Source organism: Phyllostomus hastatus, unplaced genomic scaffold (assembly GCF_019186645.2).
Source record: "Phyllostomus hastatus isolate PE091 unplaced genomic scaffold, TTU_PhHast_1.1 phas_scaffold_11, whole genome shotgun sequence".
NCBI classification, from domain to species: domain Eukaryota; kingdom Metazoa; phylum Chordata; class Mammalia; order Chiroptera; family Phyllostomidae; genus Phyllostomus; species Phyllostomus hastatus.
Window position 1 is genome coordinate 2,981,918 of NW_025334005.1, and position 22,248 is coordinate 3,004,165.

The window sequence follows — 22,248 nt, forward strand, 5'->3', positions numbered from 1 at the left end:
GGGCCATACCCCGAGTCTCCAGCCTCCCAGTCTGGGCCCCTGGGGGGCTGGAGAGGTATGGGCCAAGGCAGTCATGGAAGGGGCTAGAGGGCAAGGGGGAAGCAGGGTGCAGGTCCCCCCTACTGGGGGCAGCAATCAGCCACCCCTTCAGCAAAGCTTCCTGCTCCCAACTCACCCAATCAGGCCAGAGGCATAGTCATCCCGCCCCTGTCTAGCTGTCCCCCACGGCCCCAGGGCTGCTCTGTGATGCTCATCTGGATGTGGGGGGCCTAACTTTTTATTTTAAGTACATAGTGTGCTCTGGGGGCGGCACGGGGGCTGGTCTGAACGATTTGTTGAATCATGACTCCTGTGCTCGGGAGATGTTGAGCTCCTGTGGCGGTAGGGTGGGGCAATCCTGCTTCTCCGCTCAGCCCCCAACCGCCCCAGGCTTCTCCATTCCTGAAAGCAAAAGCAGACTTCTGAGAACGAGTTAGGGCTGGAAGGTGAAGTATGAGGTCTCAGCAGTATGCGTCTTTGTCATGTAAAACCCTGTAAGCCACAACCCAGGGGAGACACCTGGGTATCAACGTCACTTTCACTGCAGTCTGAGCATGAGCTAAAAGGCACAAACATTGCCAGGTGTAACTTGCAGATGAGCTGTATTCCGGAAGGAAGCTCGTTTGCAAGTCGGTTGGGGAGAACCTGAAGCAGCACTGAAAATATGGAGCAGGAGGGAAGGAAAGCCAGTTTACCAGTGCATGCTGAACCCACAGTGGCTCAGAGATGCTGGACACTAGTAATTCATGAAGTAAAATAAAATTCAGAACTTTCATCTGTCTTGAAGTCTAACCCTTAAGGCAAACGAATGTAATTGGGGAAGGCTGGCAAGGCTAACGAAATCCGTGCGGACTCTGAAGGGAACTCCTTAGGTGTCTCTGAAACTTGAGAAGTCGGCAAGAGTGTGTCTATTTTGGCTTCTATTTTCACTTCCAAGTCTAGTGCTTCCTTTCACTCTAGTAAGGATGTGCCACTAAGCACTTTTAGCCATGACTGGGAAAGTTTTCAGTTCAAAAATATATAATGAAAAGAACGAATAAGGAGAAGAAATAAGATACTTATAAGGTAGCAATAAATAAGAAATAAGCTCAAAGAGGAGATAACAGATTATTTCAAGCATCAATACCTAAAATGCAAAATAGAGTAAAAATGTGTAAATTATGCGCAGAAAGAGACTCCCCCACGAAAGTGGGGGAAGAGGCTGCCACTCGGCGGAGTTTCTCTGCAGGCCATCAGGGGGCGCCATCAGCCCAGGACAACGTGGCTGTAGCCAGGGTGCAGGGAGAAGAGTCGAACTGGGTAGTCCCACGTTGGGAAATACTATACTAACCTATAAACCACTAGAAATGTCTTCACAGCCAGGTTCACAGAGAAAAAAGATCATTAAAAACAAATGAAATCCGTTATCTGCCATCTGCTTCTATATTTGCTTTTCCAAATCAGCAAGGGCAATGACAGATAGCATCACTTGGTACCCAAGAGTAAGGGAGGCCAGAGAAAGCTGAAGAAACTTCTTCACGCAGCCCTGGCTGCTCTGACCTCCGCAGAAAGGACGGTCAGCCTGTGGTGTGCTGGAGGCCCCTCGGCCCAGGCTGTGGGGTAAAGGAACTAAATGAACAGGGGTTTTCAGGCCCGGGCAGAGGTAGCAGACCTGGAACAATTTACATACACTTCGGGAATAAGTATGTTTTATGGATATATTGAACTAGCTTTTCCTATCACTGAGAAATTAGAATAAACATGACGTATATAGCATAGGCATCTGAAAAAGAAGGAAGTTAAATATCTTGCTTAGTATCACACTTAACCAGGGCGAGTATACTGGTATGACTCTTACTGGTCCCATTAGTCACTTTTGTAAATAATTAAATTCATGATGGGGAAGAAAAAGGAAGAAAGAACTGCTTTAAGGTGCATTTAACAAAAAAGTCTGGCAAATATCTGAGCCTGGACAATACATGCAAGCAACTCTGCCTGATCGCCTCTGTGTGGCTCTCAGACCTCCAACCGGCTGGCAAGCAAACCCAAGACATCTCTCGACCGGTGTTAAAAACCACGAGCATCACTAGCTGTTCTGATGACCTGTCCCGGGGCTCGCGGCATCCTCGGCCCTAAGTGCATGTCAACAAGGAGGCCTCCAGCGGCTGCGCATGAGGACAGACAGGAAGGAAGGAAGGAAGGCTGGAGGAGGGGCAGGAGGAGGAAGAAAAAGAGGATGAAAAACAGGTTTAGTGGTTTAGACAACACGGATGCCGCTCGCACTGTCATTAGCGATGTCCCTGGCTGCCAGTTGTTTTCACCTGTTCCCACGGTGGACAAGAATGGTTCTTCACCTGTGCAATTTAGTAATATTACCTTAAAATTTCCTTAACACAACAAACCTGTCACAAATACTGTGTTTTACATCAGACATTCGGGGTTTAGGAGTTGGCCCAGAGGAGGTAAGGACCTTTCAGAATCAGGGAGGCAGCTTTGAGAGGGGGCGGGGCACACACTGCTGGGGGCGGCTGCTAGGTGTTTCCGTGAGTGATCTCATTTACTCCTTACACCCATTACTGTTCATGTTGTTACCTCCACTCTATCAATGACAGACGCACCTAGGGGAGGTGTGTGACTCGCTCAGGGTCCCAAAACCAGTGAAGCGGCAGAACCAGACACAAATCCCAGGCGCCCAAAGGACAGCTGCCCACCTCTCCCCCAGCTGGCAGCACAGCTCTCCCGGCGGCAGGGGACAAGGACTCTGAAGCCCATTCCTTCACTCAGAATGGTTCCTAACTGCCGCCGCGTCCTAGAGCACAGACGCAGCCCCGAGGCAGCCGTGAGTGAAGCAAACCCAGTGCCCGACTCCATAAAGACAGCACAACAAATAAATACAACAGACAACAGAGCCGGAGAGTAATGAGGACTCCTGGAAAACAAGACACAGACAGGACAGTGGGGCAAGGGCCCTAATTCTGAGTGGTTGGGGAAGGCTACACGGAGGCGGTAAGGAAATGCTAAGACTGAAAGATAAGAACCAGCCATGCAGACAGCCAGGGGCAGAACATTCTAGGTAAGGGAGCAAATGCCCTGAGGCGGAAACAAACTTGCTGTGAAACAAAGAAACAGACCTGCTGGCTGAGGCACGACAAGGAGGGACGAGAGGGACTGTGCACAAGGGCAGGTCCCGCTGGTGCTGAGACAGGTGACTAGAGGCGGAGCGGAGGTTGTCATTCAGCAGGGAAATGACACGCTCTGACTAATGTTTGGGAAGGGGGACTCTGGCTTCTAACAATTCGGAGAGGCTAGAGGGAAGGGGGGGGGCGGGCGCCGGGGGCCTGGGAAGGCCGCTGCCTGAGCCCAGAAGACAGAGGGTGGGGACCTGGTTTAGGACAGTGAGTGGCAGGCAAAGCTGAAAAAACAGGCACAGGTTTGAGACCGATTCTGGAGTTCAAACGTACAGAATGAACCTGCTGACAGATTGGATGTGGAGAGACCAGGAAAAAGGAAAGGAGCAAAGATGACCCCAAGGTTGTTGGCTTAAGCAGCAGGGTGGATGGTGGTGCCCATTTACTTAGACGAATAAGGGATAAAATACAGAGACCTGCTTTAGCAAGGCTGAACGTGAGGTATCTGTTAGATATTCAGATGGCGCTGTCAGGTGCCCAGTAGATGGACACATTTAGAGATCAACGGAAGAATCAAGCTGGAGACTATGTAAATTTAAGAGATACCTATAAAATGAATGCTTCTCTTAACTAGAAGAAAATACAGGATTTCTTAGTGATCTAAGGATGGGGAACGATTTCTGAAATAAGACATCAAAAAGCACAATTTTTAAAAGGTACATGGAATAGGAAGCATAGTAGGTAAGTACAAAATAGACAGGGGGCGGTTAAGAATAGAATAGGAAATAGAGAAGCCAAAGAACTTACATGTATGACCCAAGAACACGAACTAAGGGGCGGGGGAATGGTGGTGGGAGGAGGGATGCAGGGTAGAGGGGAATAAAGGGGAGAAAAAAATGGGACAACTGTCATAGCATAATCAATAAAATATACTTAAAAAAACAAAATGAGACAAAAGCACAATTTCTTTCCTTGAAAAAAGTGACCATCAAACAGGGTTTCTGCTGGGTAAAGGACACTAGGAACGAAGTTAACAGGGGGGTGAACGCCGGAAGACAGCGTGTGCAACATTTATAACCGATTTAGGATTAATGTCTAGAACATATAAGGAACTTCGCTGGGAAAAAATAAGAAAAGGATGTGACCAGGTCATTCATAAAAGGAAAATCCAAAGACTAACCAGGTTATACAGAGACCCGCATCCTCACTAGTAATCAGGGAAATGTGAATTAAAGCAAAATAGGCAGTGCCCTCGGTGGTCCCCTGCATCTGGCTCTTGCGTCCACAGTGTTTAGACGGAACAGAGCCAGGAACACCCCTTCTTCCAGCCCCCGGCCACCCCCAACCTCTTTTCTGGTCACCACCTTTGGAGCCATCTCAGCCATCCTTGGCCTCTTAGACCAGCCAACACCGTTTGGTCTTGTTTTACCTTAATTCCTTACTGCTGAGCAACCATGAATTGCCAAATTTGTCAGAACTATTCTACCAGGCGGAGGCTGCCATCGGCTGCCTGGCCAACCTGCCTCTGCGGGTCTCCTACGCCACCTTCCCCCACCTCTCTCTGGGCTGCTATTCCCACCTCCACGGTGTGGCTCTGGAGGCGGGGGGCCACTTCAGGGAGCTGGCCAAGAAGTGCGAGAGAGCCCGGCATCTCCTGAAGATGCAAAACCAGCACAGTGGCTGCGTTCCCTTCCAGGGCGTGCTGAAGCCTTGCCAGGATGAGCGGGGTAGAACTCAGGGCACCATGGAAGCTGCCACTGTCAGGAGAAGAGCCTGAACCAGGCGGGCCCTTCTGGATCTGCAGGCCCTGGGTTCTCACCGCACAGGCCCTCGTCTCTGTGGCCTCCTGGAGACCCACGTCCTGGATGAGCAGGTGCAGCTCATCAAGATGGGCAACACCTGACTCACCTCCGCAGGCTGGGCTGGGCGAGTGTCTCTTTGAAAGGCTCATCCTCAAGCAGCACTAGGAGGCTTCGGAACTAGAGGCCTTTGAGGGACTCCTCTGCATTCCTGCCTGGCTTTTGCTTGAGCCAATCCCTGAAACCACTAAGCATCCTTTTAACTATCCTGGAGTCCTCACCCATGCACTGGACCAGATGGAAACAATAAAGCTTTCTGCAGCAAGAGAAATTTTTTAAAGAAAATAAGCAAACAAAGAAAAAAAAAGCAAGATAACACACCGCATCTGCCAAACTGACGGATGTCCGAAAGTCAGACGGCAGCGCTGCACTTCGTGGCGGGCTCATGAAGGCGGCAACCGTGCAACACTTAGTGAAACGAGTTGGGAGCGCGCTCTGCGACCTAACACATGCCCGTTGGCATTCGGCTAAAGGAACTCTGGGACACGTGCCTAAGAGGACACACGCGAGGCCTTTCGTCAGAGCACTGCTCGTGGTGCAGGCAGATGGAGAACAGTCCAGGGGCCCCTCCCTAGGGGAGCAGATACATAAAACGTGGTGGACACAGGTGGTAAAATCCATAAAGTAGCTAACATGACTATAACTAAAAATATAGCTCTAATAAAACAGCTATATTATTTACATAAATTTTAAAAACACTGTAAAGGACATTATTTATATAAACTTATGAAAACCACCGTAAAGGATACAAACACATCCAGGGATAAATATTAGACACATTAGAGAAGATGATAATGGAAACTGGCAGTGGGAATGGCAGAAGAGACGGAAAATGACAACAATGGGAAATAATAAAAAGAAAAGGGATCTCAGTGTCAATATAATGTTCAATAAACTAAATAGTATGACAAAGTCAACTCTGCACTTGAGATCTAAAAAAAAAGAAACCCCAAAACCCAAATGCATGGGGTAAAAGGAATGTTCCTTCTGTTCAAACTGCCTGACATTTTCTCCGCTGACTCATCCGACCGTAAGAGGCGGGGCGGAGGGAGGCGGCCGCCACTGTACCGCGCACCCACCTTCACCAGGGCATGGGTCATGCTGCTGAAATCGTATGTAAACCCGACTGCCTTCCCACCCGGAAAGCTGTATCCTTCAGGGTAGGACTGTATCACATTCATTCTCACAAACCCAGAACTCAGCTCCATGGCCGGTGCAAAGACTGTATTTAATAAATGCTGACTGCCTGACTGGTTTGTTGGTTGGTACGCTGGGTGAAAAACGAGTCAAAATTAGAACCTAGCTGAATAGTTTTCAGCTCAGGTTTACACTCAGTTCTTGATTATTGTGATGCGGTGAGTGTTCAATGACTATTAGAACGCAGTGAACGTTCTGACTTACCATCATCGGACATGGCTAAATGTCCCTCCCAGCATCAAATGCGTGTGTCCATTTGGATGACAGACACATGAACAAACTTATGACAAAATTCAAGTTGACTCTGTGGCTGCAAGAAAGATGACGACGATGCTACAGCAAAATCAAAAGTGCAAATGATACAAGTTTGTTTTAAGTGGGGGCAAAGCTGCGAGGCAGCACAAGTCCGAGAGCCCCACGGCCTGGCAGCGTGAGGCAGCATCAAACCGCTGGAGTCGCCATGTAACACTGTGTGTGCAGCATGTGAAAACCCTTAGTAGTTTTTAATTTTTTATATTGATTAGAGAGGAAGGGGGAGAAAGGGAGAAACAGCAAGTGAGAAACATTGATTTGTTGCTCCACTTAGCTATGCATTCATTGGTTGCTTCTTGTATATCGAGCTGGCAACCCTGGCGTATCAGGGTGAGGCTCTAAACAAGTGAGCTACCCAGCCAGGGCTTGAAAACTCTTAATATTTTTAAATCAATGTTTAAATCAATTTGAGTACAGTATAATTTACATACAATAAAATGCACCCACTCGGAATGAACAGTTTGATGAGTTTCAAATGCATCCAAGTAGCCATCACCACCGTCAGGATCCGGAACACTCCCAACACCCAAAGGCCCCGCGGGCCCTGTGCAGTCGTCCAGCTCTTAACCTCAGGTTCCCAGCAACCACGCGATTTGCATCTGTTAAAACATCGCTCTTTATATATTTTTTAATATGAAAGAGTTGAACTTTGTATTTGGAATATCAAACGTACGCACAGCGGAACACTGTGACGGACCCGCTCCACCCACACTCAGCCCGCTGCACGGCCGACCCTGTCACCCCCACTCCCGCCCACCCCCTGCCCGGGGGGCTCCCAAACAAACCCCCCACACCATTCCTCTTCCCATGCACACACTTCAATGTGTGTCTCTGAAGAGCACTGTTTTAAAACACATCCACCATACCATTTTCACACTTAATATAATTAACAGTAAGTTTCTCAATATATCAAATACACGGTATCCACGTTTCTCAGATTGACTCACATTTTTTCTTCATTTTGTTTCTCTGATCAGATCTCTATATATGGGTTCATTCATCTTGTAGGTCTATCTACGGGTTGCCCCTCTCTCCTTTTCCCCTTATCATTTATTAGTTGACGAAACTGGTTTGTTTTCCTGTAAAGCACCTGCAATTTGAAATTTGCTAATTGCACCCCCAAACATAAACAGTTTCACCGTCCCTTGTGTTCCCCATAAACTTGCAGGTTTTAACAAGTTCAGGTTTTATTTGAGCTGGCGAGGCTCCCCAACGGGTGGCATTGTGCACATCTATCCAGGAGATACACGTACATAACATCGCACATTCCATTTTTGTCTCACTTTTTGAAATAGTCTTTTCCTCAACTAATTTGAAAACAAAAATGTTTATTATAGTTTATCAGATTCATTTAACCTAGAAAAGTATAAAAGTACAGGACATCAATTCTCACTTACCAGACTGAGTCTGGATCACGGTGCCCCTACAGAGAAAAAAGTACTTCTTGAGTTACTGCCTGAAACACTTAGAAGGTTCTATCCATCACACCTGCGCATCGTGTACCTGAAGCTATACAGTGCACATCCCCGGCCATGGCCATCGTTCTGTGGGGGTCATGGCTCCTCAATTACATTTTCAGCTCGTGAGGGAAGAAATGCAGCCTCACGCTCCCCCTCGCCCCCCGCCACAGCCAGCTCTGCCCAGGCGGCACCGTGAGTGCCAGCGCCCGGGCCTCTCTCTGCTGGGGAGGGCCCCCCTCTAGCCTGGGTGCAGTCCAGCCTCTCTTATTAGTTCTTCTTCTCAACCTTCCTCCGCAGTCAGCACCATCCACATTTTACCAATCAGGAAACGGAGGTGCACAGGAGAAACACGAACAGTGACTCAGTGGAAGATTACAATGAGAACTCAAAACTCAGTTCAGAAAAACCTGCTGAGTTAAGCGTGGTTCTCCTTTAAAGCTCCTCCTTCCCTTCAGGGAGACCGTAAGTCTCACCAACAGGAGTGCATGGGGGAAAGGGCTGCAGACATCGCCTAGACAAGGAACCAGAGGGCCTTCCTGCTTCCCTTGTCAGCACAAGTCCCTGCTTGACAAGAGCTAGTTACCACAGAAGAGAGTAAGAATCAGCTAAATTAAAGGGATAACCCGTGCAGTTCGGGATGGGGAAGAAGAGAAAAGCAGTTGATGTTCTAACCTCACGAAAGCCCAGGGAGAGGCACGTCATCGCCGCACCGCGCAGAGGAAGTTCGAGTCAGCAGCAGCACACCAGGGCCTCTCTCTTCCCACTTCGCTAGAACCCCCGTCACCTGCCACACCGTGCTGCTCAGACAGCTGCAGGGCCCCTCAGCGCCAGCCACCTCCCACTCACCTCTGTGCTTGGCTGGTTCTTCGCCGCTTTCAGAAATAAAAGGTAGACCTGTTGTGCCAATAATCGCTACCTGCTAACATGCGTTCCGGAAGCGAAGGCCCCTGGTTCACAGCATCGCCTTCACTCCGAAAGGAGCGAGCCCGCCCTCATCCCTGCCTCCACCCCTGGACAAGCACAGATTAAATTAAGAATTCTCAAAATTCCCAGTGGTGTCAAAAGCATTTAAAGTTGCCAGGTCAAAGATTCATTTTTGCAGCAGACAACCACAAAGGATTTCAGTGTTACATACAGTGGAAATGACTGCGAGAAATTCTAAATATGGACAGATAGTAATTTAAATTCTTTTTCTAATGGCTAATACTATTTTCTCAGTTCAATATCTGATTCTAAGTCAGGCTCCAATTAAGGAAAGCAAGACCCAGTTTTCTGGTTCCGCTGGGACTTCCCTGTCCAGGGACTACCTGGTCTGCCCGTTGCGAGCCTGCTTCCCGTCACTGCTCTGCTGGAACCCTGTCATGACTGACAGATGCGTCTCCGAGCGAGGAAACACCCCAGTGACTCGGCGTCGAAGGGGAAGTAAGGCCCAAACAAGCAACTCTCTCTGCTGGCCGGGTGCTTTCCCGGCAGGCCCGCCGCGGTCTGCACCAGCTGTGGCAGGTTAGCAAATGAAGCTACCGAGGTTTTGATTTCCTTTTCTCTAGCTGACTTACTCACAATAGCCAAAAGGTGGAAACAACCCAAATGTCCATGATAAAGAGAGCGAGACATAGGGGAAAAAACAGCTCCTCTTTTTCAGCTGTACATTCTGGTGTCCATCTGTGACACCCTGAGACCCCGGGGAGCCAGCCAGGGCAAGCCAGTGCGCTGAAGATGGAAGGGCGGGGAGAGAAAATGAACTTAAGCCGCTGAATTAACCAACATTGGACTCACCCTATCTCCAGACTTCTCCTTACTGGGAATACGGTGTGTGTGTTTAAGCCACTGATTGGCTTCTTTCTCTGTTTCTCAAAGGTGAAAACATTCTAACTGGCAACACCACTGACCTAGAAAGTCTGGCGCATCACGAGACTCACGCAGCAGTGGAAGGCAGAGTTGGGTCTCCATAGTTAACACCACCAAAACAAAGCAGAGAAGCCTGTTCTGGTTACTAACACCCGAGAAAGGGTTGAGGCCGGGCCGAGAACAAGGGTACAAGGACAAGGGCAGTCAGCGGGCCCACACAGGCAGCAGTTCACTACATGAACCTGGCCCCGGAGACCGGCCTGGAGGAGGGGAAGGTGCTCCCCCCCCGGACTATTAGCTAGAAGACAGTGACCGTGAAGGCATCTCCGTGTGCGCGACAGCGCTGTGGGGCAGTCGCTACCTGCGTCACAACTGAGAACCCCGAGCACAGAGGGGCTAAGTGACTTGCCCAAACCACCCCATTCAGGCACCTTTCTCCACCTGGAAGTCTCCCTGTTTTCACTAAATAACCGCTACGCATCATTCCGATTTCAACTTAAACACGCATCGCCTCCTTAGGAAAACGCTTCCTCGAAGTGTCCAAACACGGTCCAAAGCTCCTGCTGTACCCACTGCACCCCACGCTCCTCACGGCAGCACTGTGCACGCTCACGGCTACTCAAACACCTGTCTCCCTACCGGGACACACAGGCCCTGAGAACATTCTGTCTAGCCCACCACCTTGCCGTATTCCCAGAGCTGAGCACCAGCGCCTTGCCCGTAAGGGGCTCCCCCATCTGCCAGACAGCAATGGGAGGCAGAGAGAGGTTTGCCCAGGACTCTGGAAGCACAGCAGAGAGGGCGCGGGAAGGCTCTGCAGACAAGTCCCTTGAACTGGGCTTTGAAGGGTAAGTCAGTCAGGAGAAAAAGAAATGAGAAGAAAGGTGTTCTAGGCAGACAAGGCGTAGGTAATGTATAGAAAAGAAAGAGGCCGGGAAGTTAAGGGAAACCATCACGAGCTCACTAAAGCTGGAATTTGGTATTAATTAGGTAGCAAAAAATTGACGCTTCAGAGACAGGAAGATTCAGTCTGTACTCAAAGACAGCAAAATGCTGTACAGACCTCTAAAAAACCTAAACCAACAGGAATGACGAAAGCACTTCCCGTACATCAGACACCAGGCTAAGCGCTTCCCCTGCATAATTTCACTTCACCTTCACAACCCGCTGGGCAGAGTGATTCCCACGAGGAAGTAAGATCACACACGGCGAGTAGGTGCATGGCAAAGCCAGGCTTTGAACCGCAGCCACGTTACTGTATTTTGCTGTGTTTAACGCACACTTTTTTGCCCCAATTTTTTTAGGGAAAAATAAGAATGCGCATTATACACGGGTAGTACCTGAAATACCTTGTATCTGTCCTTGCGTTTTGTAATTATTAGTTACATACAATTTCTTATACCATAATATGTTCAAAAATAAATGCTAAAGTTCCTTTATAATACAAAAAAAAAAACCCCACAAGTATCTAAAGATAAATAAATAAATAAATAATTGAATGAAAATTTAAAATCAAAGATTCGTTTTTCCTGAAAGTTTGGGCCAAAAACGTGGGCGCGCATTACACACAGCAAAATATGTATCAGACTCCAAAACCTCTTCTCTTAACCACACAACCTAATCCTTGCCTAGCTTACTATGCACTGATATATAATATAGTTGTAGTCACCTTGATTCTACTGGGAGAGCTGCCTATTTAAAGAAAGCCCACATCTTCTTCATTAAGCAAATCATAAACACAAATTTTATTTCATACATTGAGTTTGCTTTAAAAAGTATATAATTGGTATTCAATAAACTTTTATGAATTGAGATCAAAGGAAAATTAGTCAAAGACAGAAAATGCGGTGTCCTGAGTAAGTACCTCTAAACCATCAAAAACTATGCTAAACAAACATTAGCAACTCCTTGGTTTAAGTCTCATCAGAACTAACCTTCCTAGGGGGAACTGAAATTATTCCTTAAACAGCTCAATAACTGAAAATGAGTGAAAAGGAAGGAAAGTTGATACTGAGGACTGATGACGGGACCCACAAAACCTCTTCCCCATCATCATCTGCTTTAAGCACGGCAAACTGGTAATGTGACTGAATGTGTTTACACGGCTCCACATTCACTTTATATGTCAGTTCAAGATAAAACATGAGCTAGAAAATTTACCAGTTAGGAAAAGTTTTGGTTCAAAGAACTCAGTGTTTAGGAAGCCAGTTATTAGCAAAAACGCAAATGTACTAAGTCACAGCTGATGGGCTATTACTGAATCATTGAAACAAACTGCAAGGAGATCTTTGCTTTTTAAAATGTCTCATAATATCAGTAAGAGTTCACAGATTGATAATAATTATTATAGTTACACTAGATTAAATACATATTAGTGCCAAGAGTGTTGTTTTTTTACTTTTTTATTGACTTTCTTGGGGTGACACTGGTTAATAAAATCATGGTTTCAGGTGTACAATACTGTAACTCATCGTCCGTATACCGTGTTGTGTGTTCGCCACCCCGAGTCATCCCTTTCCATCCCTATTCATCCCCCCTGTAGCTCCAGGAGCATTAGCAACACAAGCTCATTTTGTTCTTTTAAGGTTATTCTCACAGCCACATTTTCAGGTGAGCTAGCTAAGGCACGAAGAGTTTAGATCAGATAAGCTGCTCAAGATCAGCTGGGTGGAAGTGACAGAGTCAGGATTCACACACAGGCCCGTCTGACGCCAAAGTGCGTGCTCCTGCACCTCGCCATGCAACAATCAGGCCCGGTCTCTGCTGGGCTGAGAGGTACCTAGAGGTTATCCAGTTCACTCACTCATCGACCCAATCACTTAGAGAGACCTGGAAGGAAGTGAAAGGATTTTCCCGATGTCCTGTGGCTAGTTTACACTGCAGCTGGGAGTGGACCCCATATTTCCTACCCTTCGGGCAAGCACATTTTGACTCGTGCCCGATACTCTCTTTTGGAGGCATATTTAAAAATCCCCATAACTAAACTCAAAATAGACGAAACAAGAATGATGTAAGTGCCTGACACTGTGCACTGAGGTGTGTGTGCACTATGTTTTAGAGGGAGATAGGAAAAGAGAAGTCTCAGGCATTTCCTGTGCACAACTCACCACCGGCCGGCAGAAGGTAGCAGGATTTCATGCGTGCCTTTTGACGAGCAACATTTTTCAGCCCCTGCATGTCATTAGGGCATTGAAAAGGCACGAAAGCAGAAGTGGGCAAACTCGATCTATAAAGGGCCTAAGCATCTGAGGCCGTGTGGGCCGTGCCGTCTCTGTTGCAAACACTCCATCCACTGCACCATTTTAGGGAGAAACAAAGCAGCCGGGGACAATGCTTGAATGAGTGTGGCTGTGTTCCAATCAAGTTCCAATAAAGTTATGGGCACAGGAATTGGAATTTCAATAAATGTTACAAATCCCAAAATACCGTATCCCTTTTATTTATTGTTTTTCCAACTACTTAAAAAGGTGCAGCTCGCGGGCTACAGAAAGGCAGGCGGTGGGCCGGAGAGCATCCGCTGACCCCGCACCACACCAGAGGAGTTCCTGCGGTCGGAAGAGGCCAAACGAAGGGCCGTGCGCAGCAGAGCAAGGCCCTGGCTTTTTTCTCGACTCAGTTCTGGTGCTACTGGCTCTGGAGCCCTCCTTGGGCCACCCCCCAACTCCCACTTCAGGGAGGTGCCCCACTTTTGTGTTCTCACAGAAACTTATGCCTATTTCTATCCCATCACTTACCATAATAGAGTCTATCGATTATTCAACTGTCCGTATCTCCCCAAATCAAGAAAAGGCTGTTTTTATTTTTAATCTACATTCCTAGCTGACATGATGCTCGTGAAATCAAAACCAAAAACTAGGGGAGGGTGAGAAGGAAAACAAAAGACATAACCTCAGAATGTCCTACCCTTACACAGAGAGCAGGTCCCAGAGCGAGGCCCAGCTAGTGGTTCAGTGGCACAGGCCTAAGGAGTTAAATCAGCGGCTCACCCGCTCCTGCATCTGTTAACAATCCACATTGCTTACATCCCAAAATGCGCACCAACCCCTCAATCTACCCTCGTTATTTCTGCCTCCCTCCAGGCCAGCCATCTGACTAACTTGTTTAGACTAATCTGGATGAGAAAGGTCTAGGCATTCATTTAAAATGACCACTGGGTCTGCAGAAAGACGTCAGGGTACCCCAGGGTTCTGCAGAACACAGATGGAAAAACGACTCTCCTGCACCACTAGCCTCAGAAACGAACGATGGCTTCCAATCATTCAAAGAAAACCTGAAAAGCCACAATTACCAGACATAATAGGAAAATCAACATGGAGGAGGCTACCTTATCATTATCATATCAAACGTAACAGAAATAAACATATTTCAATCCCACGTGCTTGGATGGATGACCCTCTGCTGCAGGATCCTTAACCTTTGCTGTGCCATGGGTCCCTTTGGCAGTCTGGAAAAGCCAGTGGACCCCTTCTCAGAACACTGGTTTTTGTTTTAAGGTTTTTATTTATTTATTTTTAGAGGGGAACGGGGCGGGGTGGGGGGGGAGATAGAGGAAGAGAAACATCCATATGTGGTTGCCTCTCGCATGTTCCCTACTGGGAACCTGGCCTGTAACCTAGGCATGTGCCCTGACTGGGAATCGAACCAGTGACCCTCTAGTTTGCAGGCTGGCACTCAATCCACTGAGCCATATCAGCTAGGGCTCAGAACACTGATTTTGAATGCATCAAATACTATGCATAGTTTTGTTTACTTTTTAATATTTAACAGTGTCTTTTTAAATTTTTAGTTGATTTTATAGAGAAAGAGGGAGGGAGGGAGAGGGAGAGAGGGAGAGAGAGAAAGAGAGAGACATGGCGGGGGGCGGGGGGGGCATCAATTTGTTGTTCCACTTATTTATGCATTCACTGGTTGATTCTTTTATGTGCCCTGACCAGGGATCGAACCTGTAGGACGATGCTCTAACCAACTGAGCTACCAGGCCAGGGCTGTGCATAGTTTTGAAAAGGAAACCCGCCCTGACTGGTGTAGCTCAGTGGGTTGGGTGTCATCCCACGAGCGAAAGGTCATCAGTTCAATTCTCAGTCAGGGCACGTATCCGGGTTGCGGGCCAGGTGCCTGGTTGGGGCATTGTGAGAGGCAACCCATTGATGTTTCTCTTACATATCCATAATTCCCTCCCTTGCTTTCTCCCTCCCTCCCCTCTCTCCAAAAATAAATAAATTAAATAAAAATTAAAAGGAAATCCGTAGGGCACCTGCAAGCCAGGCAGCAAATGGGGTGAGGGAGCAGCACCCGCTATAGCCCCATGTTGTTGCCCCTGGCCTGTCTGCACGGCCAGGCGGGAAATACATACACACATACATACACACACACATACATACATACATAAGAAACTCCTTACAATAATCATTAAGCCACACTACCTCCTCTACCACTTCCTGTTTTCTTTCCCTGCTTTATGTTTTCCGTTCAGCATTTGTCACTGTCCATCACGGTATTGCACTTGTGCTCTCTCACGCAGACGTTTCCCCAGCTGAAACCTAGTTTCCACGGGGGCAGGGAAGTTTACCTATTCCGTTCACCACTCTCTTTCCCAAACCTACAAAATGCCTGACGTATGATAGATACTCAGTAAATATTTCCTGAGTTATCAAATAAACTTATGTCCTATGAGCGACACTCAGACAAATCAAAGGCAGCTGGACCTTTGAACCACCCTTAGGAAAGATAATAGACAATATTACATGCATGCAAGCAACTTCTGGGTAGACACTGGAGCCCTTTTATAAACACAACCTTATTCATCCACAATAAGCTTAGCATCTCATGACTCAGGGCAAAGAAACGATAGGGGGAAGAGACAGGGGAGTCAACTGTCTCCAGGTTAGTCGTGAACCAAATGCGCGGGCCAGGTCTCCTGCTTACTCACTCCGTCCCTTCACTGCACCCTTTGGCCTCTGGAGCTGCGGCTCCACTGCCTCCAAGCACAGCCTCCTTCCCGCCGAAGGCGTCTGTGTGCACACCGACGGTGGGAGACGCTTTCAGGGACCTGAGCCCACGCACTCATAACGAGTAGCTACACATGCCTCTGCAACCAGGTTCTAGGATTTCCAACTTCTTGCCAAAGCAATTCTTGAATAGAGGAAATGGTTTTCTTTCAAAACACATCCAATCAAATACATTAAAAGGTTAACAAGAAGTTAAAACCCTCAGACATAAAAAGCTGTTTCATATAGTCCCAAGAGGAAGGAAGCTTACAGCCAAGGCAACTCAAACCACCAGGGAAATGCAGTAACTTCTACCAACTGCAACACCTTCACGCTACAGTGTGTGACAAATCAGAAACCAAAAAAAGAAAGGGGGGAAGGAAGACGAGGGTAACAACGAGGCCACATAATGACATTAAAAATTGTCCTCAGACTGTTGCATAACTACGCAAGCAGGCAAAACCCAACAGGAAGGCCGTCTGGCCCTCCTTGGGCGGCTAAAACAAATGTCAGCTTGCTCTCCACCCCTGCTCTTTGCCAAAAGGCAGAGCTGAGGAAATGTGCTTATGTCATGAGAGTTTTTGAGACACTCAACCTCCTATATACAGGATCCTCCTATATACAGGACAAGAAAATGTGAAGAAACAGGTATTTTGTGTATTTGTTTTTAAGATTTCCAGTGCTAATAAACCAGCAACAGCTGGTCATCAGCACAGGATGACAGAAAGCTCCACAGAAGTGATGTATATTAATAGGATTTCAAAACGAAAAAGAAGGAAAGGAGGGGGACGTTTTTCACACATGCTTGACTCCAGTTCAGTGGGAAAATATTAACCCTCCATAACTACATGCTGGCTTCTCGTATGGTTCTAGTGTAATCCTTAGAGATGTATGCTTTTGAACTGACCACGTAAAATTTTAAGATAATTTTCTAACTACTTATAGTTCCTATGGCTTTGTAATCACACTTGAGAAAGCCCTGAGGATGCAGTGGTAAATAAAGGCCACAATCACAGAGAACTTGTATTCCACCATATCTTGCAAAAGTTTGCAGTGCCGTTTCAACATTACAATATCAGAGAGGTACTTCTTATCCCCATAAGCTTTTTAAAAAGGTAGTATAAATAATTACATAACTGAATTATAAAGGAAAAAAACCTCACAAATTATTTACATTATTCTACATTCACTTTCTGATTGACTGCTAGAGTGAAAATTAGAAGTAAACTAAATATCCATTTAGTGGGATTAATCAAGTGAACTGTGTTTTGTCCATTCTGTGGAATACTATACAGCCATTTAAAAGAACGAGAGAGATCCCTAAGCACAGAAATGGAAAAATCTCCAAGATACCCTGCTATGGGGAATGAGCACACTGAACAAGTCTTGGTGATTCTGCTTATGCAAAGTCTTTATATGAATCTGTATATATATTGCATTTAAATGCTTTGGGCAAGATCTAGAAGAATACAGTAGATGCGAAGTTCTTAACCATGATTTAGCCTGGGGAGGGCGCGAGAAGTAAGGGAGCGTTGGGAGGAATTTCACATCATACACTACATACGGCTTAAATGTTTTGTAAGGTGGTATATGTATATATCACTTATGAATAATAAACATATTCATTAAGGAAGAAAGGACTAGCTTCTCGGAAGGGAAAAAATCAAAATACGAAAACTTGCTTGATACTAAATTCTAATAATGTCAGAGCAAGAGGCTCATCATCAGTCTTCTAGCTGCCCCACCTCACTGCAGATAGTTTTTAGTGCAGCCTCTAAATTGACAGGAACAGAATAAATCATAAAGAATTAAGATTTTTGAAGTAGTACGTCTACCCTATAATCCAAATACGCAAGTCATCATATCTAAAACAACGGAAAGTTTAAAATATTCACTTGTTTATGTCTTCCTATCAAGCTAAATGAACTGCATTTTTTTTCTTGTTGTATTGTAAAATAGCCATACTTCTGTCGGAAGTACTTATTCTTTGGTATTGAAGCCCAAGCAGTCAAGTTCCAATAGAACCTCTGAAAATAACCAATAGCGCTGCAATTAAAAAGATGCTTTACCAGCTAGATATAGAAGACAAGAGACCCAAAAGATGTTGATACTTACTCATAAACAAGAATGCCAGATGACCAGGATGAGTCAGCAGAAGGCCCGGGGACCCTGAAATTTAAAGTTATCTGCCCAGGAAGCAGGGAGGTAAACAAGACAAAAGAACCCCAGTGTTCCTGCATGTAGGCACCAGAAGATCTTCATCAACTTTATTGAGATGTAAGTTCGTATGTAATAAAATGGACTAATTTTAAATTCTTTTTTTGAAAGATTTTATTTACTTCTTTTCAGAGAAAGGGGAAGAGAGGGAGAAAGGAGGAGAGAGACATCAATGTGTGGTTGCCTCTCACGTATCCCCAACCAGGACCTGGCCCACAACACAGGCAGGTGCCCTGACTGGGAATCGAACCAGCAACCCTCTGGTTTACAGGCCGGCGCGCAATCCACTGAGCCACACCAGCCAGGGCAAAATGGACTAATTTTAACTGTGCATTTCAATAAGATTTGACAAATTTATACACCCGTGTAATCACCCCCCTAAAGTTTTCATAACCTGAAAACCTAATTTTCTGGTGCCCCATCCCAGCCAATCTGCTCCCATCCCTGGCCCCAGATAAGCACGTTTCTGTTACTGTAGACTAGATCTTCCTGTCTTATTCCTCACCTGAGGAAATGTTTACTGACTTTTAGAAAGAGAGAGAGAGAAAGAGAAACATCCCGGTGAGAGGGAAACATCGATTGGTTGCCTCCCACACGCACCCCAACTGGGGATTGAATCCACAACCCAGGTATGTGCCCGGGATGACACCCGGGAGGTAAGAGACGAGGCTGGGGAGGCAGGGAGAAATCAAGCCAAACAGAATCTTGTAGGCCATGATAAGAAGTCTGGGTTTTACTGGAGAGTATTAAGCAGGAGAGTAAAATAACCAGATTTGCACTCAAGATCACTCTCGCTGGGTAGAGAACTGTAAAGGGCGAGAGTGGACGCAGACCAGTTAGGTAGCTCCTGCGTGGCGCAGGCGCTGATGGCTCGGACTACAGAGAAAGCAAGGGAAACACGAGAAATGGGAACGGCTCCAAGGTATCTTCCAAGCAGAATCAACAGCTCCTGCCGATGGATTAGATGTGGCAGGTATGAAGAAGAATACAGGAGAATTCCCAGGTGTGTGGCTTAGGCTACTAAGTGGGTGACAGGACCATTTACTGAGATGGGGGAGCTGGAGGGAAAGTAGGTGTGCGGCTGTGGGGAGAATCGCGCTCCATCCCAAGTCACAGCAGGCTTGTGACGCCGACTGAACATCCAGACGCAGATGTCGAAGAGGCGCTCGGACACGTGGGTCTGGAGCTGGGAGGGAAGGTCACTGGTGGGAATGCAGGGTTCGGGCTAGTGTGTGGGACTAAGGAGCGGACCACACAATTTGCTCCTGGAAGTAGTATACACACACCCCTCAGTGCACCGGGATCACACCAGGAACCAGGACTCCACAAGCAGTTTTACTTGGAATCGGGGTCAGGGGAGTAGGGAGGGATGATTTTATATTTGTGTGTGCACGCGCACAGAGTAAAATGCTGAATTTACACAAATTTTCAAGGTTAAACACAGGATTCCAAAGAAATTTTGTGTTTGTAGCAGGTGGTCTTTGGATTAAACAAGACCCCTAGTGATACATTTTCATCTGTCTCTTGGAATGTTTCAGGAAAAAAGTTAAACAGGCATCAGAACACACAACAATTAATCAGAAAATATTTAACCCACAGACCAGACCACTGAGCCCTCAGCTTCGGAGATCATGGAGAGAGAGCAGTAGAGTCGTTAAGGACATTGACTTGCATACAGAGTTCAGAGTCAAATGGACCTAGGTTCGAATCCTCCCCTTGCTGCTTACTAGCGTGGGACAGGAACCCTCATGGGGGGAAATACCAGAGCACATGCAATGCACCTCGGCACTGCCTCGGATTAAACGTTCACCCCCAGTATGTTCTCTCTCCAGGGCCTCAGGGTCTAATGACACTCACAAGACATATATTTACAAAAGGATAATAATGTAAGTTACCCATGAAAAATGCTGAACATGATTGGTAGGCGTGGTCAGGAAAGCATTGAAATTTGGGCTGAAAAAGACTAATAAAGAGAAAAAGGAAGGTTTTTAGCTTTATTTCTTTTCATTTTTATTTGAAGGGGAGTAGGTAAAGACAGAAAAGAAGGTAAGGCCATGTGGGGAGGTGGTGAACTGCCATTACTGCACACTAACCGTCGGAACTATTGCCTCTCAGCTTCTTGGAGATAATTCCTGCGCTGCACAATCCGTCCCCTTAAAGTGCACCATTCACCTGTCGCCACGGCAGCCCGAGTTGTGCGACCAGCACCACAATCCATTTCAGAACACCTTCATCATCCCCCAGAGAAAACCCATACCCGTTAGCTGGCCGTCACTCCCTACTTGCCCCCAATCCCACAAGCCCTAGGCAACCACTAACCTGCTTTCTGTCTCTGTAAATTTGCCTGTTCTGGACATTTCATATAAATAAACTATGTGACTGGATTCTTTTTTAATTATATTTTATTGATTATGCTATTACAGTTGTCCCAGTTTTCCCCCTTTGCCCTCCTCCACCCAGCACCCCCCAGTCCCTCAGGCAATGCCCCCATTTTTGTCCATGTCCATGTGTCCTGCACGTAAGTTCCTTGGCCGCTCCGCTTCCTGTGCTGCACTTCACATCCCCGTGGCGCTTCTGTACCTGTCTGTGCTTCTCAGTCCCCTCCCCTCTACCCCCATTCCCCCACACTCCACTCCCGTCTGGCAGCCATCAAAGTGCTCTCCCTATCCATGATTCTGTCTCTGTTCTTGTTTGCTTAGTTTGTTTTTTAGATTCAATTGTTGATAGATGTTTGTTTATTGCCATTTTATTGTTCATAGTTTTGATCTTTTTCTTGAATTATTTCCTTTAACATTTCACATAATAATGGTTTAGTGAAGATGAACTTCTTTTTTTTCTTGTCTGGGAAGCTCTTTATCTGCCCTTCTGTTCTAAATGATAGTTTTGTTGGGTAGAGCAATTTTGGCTGTAGGTCCCCACTTTTCAGGACTTTGAATATTTCTTACCAATCCCTTCTAGCCTGCAAAGTTTCTTTTGAGAAATCAGCTGACACTCTTATGGGAAGTCCCCTTTAAGTAACTAACTGCTTTTCTCTTGCTGCTTTTAAGATTCTCTCTTTGTCTTTAACCTTTGCATTTTAATTATGATGTGTCTTGGAGGGACTCTTTGCATCCACCTTGTTTGGGACTTTCTGTGCTTCCTGGACTTGCATGTCTATTTCCTTCACCAAATTAGATACGTTTTCTTTCGTTATTTTAAAAAATAGATTTCCAATTTTTTTCCTCTTCTCCTTCTGGCACCCCTATGATGCAGATGTTGAAACACTTGAAGTTGTCCCAGAGGCTACTTATACTATCCTCGGTTTTTTATGGATTCTTTTTTCTTCTTGTTCTGATTGGTTATTTTTTGCTTCCTTATGTTCCATATCATTGATCCCATTGATCTCAGCTTCATTCACTCTACTGTTGTTTCCCTGTAAATTGTTCTTATTTCAATCAGTGTATCCTTTGTTTCCGATTGGATCTTTTTTATGCCGTTAAAGTCCTCACTAAGTTCTCTGAGCTTCTCATAACCAGTGTTTTGAATTCTGCATCTGATAGATTGCTTATCTTCATTTTGTTTAGTTCTTTTTTCTGGAGTTTTGATCTGTTCTTTCATTTGAGCCATGTCTCTTTGCCTCTTCATTTTGGCTGCCTCCCTGTGTTTGTTTCTTTGTATTAGGTAGAGCTGCTTTGACTCCATGTCTTGGTAGTGCAGCCTAATGTAGTAGGTGCCCTATAGGGTCCAGTGGCAAAGCCTCCCCTATCACACAAGCTGGGTACTTGAGATGTGCCCTCTGTGTGGTCTGAGTACACCCTCCTCTTGTAGTTGAGTCTTGAATGTTATTGGCAGGTCGATGTGAGGGATTTACCCAGGTCAGTCAGCTGTAAGGACTGGCTGTGACCACTGACCACCAGACTCTGCCCTCTGTGGAGGATCAGCTATGCGGGGACAGGGTGGCGGTGTTCCGATGTGGTCTGTAGTTGTCCACTGGGTGCACACGCTTTGGGGTTTCCTGGGTAGTGCAGGCCAAGGTCAGCCCCCACCTGTACTCTTCCCAGGGTCACCCTGCATGAGCTACAAAGCAATCTGCAGAGGGCTGTTACTTGTGCTGGGCTTAAAGGTTCCCAGGTGAAGTCAAGCTGTGAACCTAGCCTGGCCACTGCTAGTGCCTGGCCTGGCACTTGGCAAGAGGTACAGGCAGCTGGGGGTTCACTGAGGCTGGCTTTTGCCTATTTAAGAG

At 46.5% G+C, this 22,248-nt stretch overlaps 1 protein-coding gene across 7 annotated transcripts in view; it reads right to left on the bottom strand.

The window, feature by feature from the left end:
- The window catches only part of PACS1 (phosphofurin acidic cluster sorting protein 1), a 105,137-nt gene that overhangs the window by 56,414 nt on the left and 26,475 nt on the right, over nt 1-22,248 (bottom strand). The window contains exons 1-3 of one of the 7 annotated variants that reach the window (XM_045854937.1): nt 8,647-8,721; nt 7,912-7,937; nt 6,946-7,113 (exon numbers count right to left, since the gene is read on the bottom strand). The exons of 1 other annotated variant lie outside the window; for it this stretch is intronic. In XM_045854937.1, the coding sequence (XP_045710893.1) occupies nt 6,946-7,007 (62 nt within the window). In that variant the 5' untranslated portion in view covers nt 7,008-7,113; nt 7,912-7,937; nt 8,647-8,721. Of the gene's footprint in view, nt 1-6,945; nt 7,114-7,911; nt 7,938-8,646; nt 8,722-8,820; nt 8,840-15,751; nt 15,772-22,248 lie in introns of those variants that run through there. 5 more of the 7 variants (XM_045854939.1, XM_045854941.1, XM_045854938.1 and 2 more) reach the window with 5 other exon arrangements.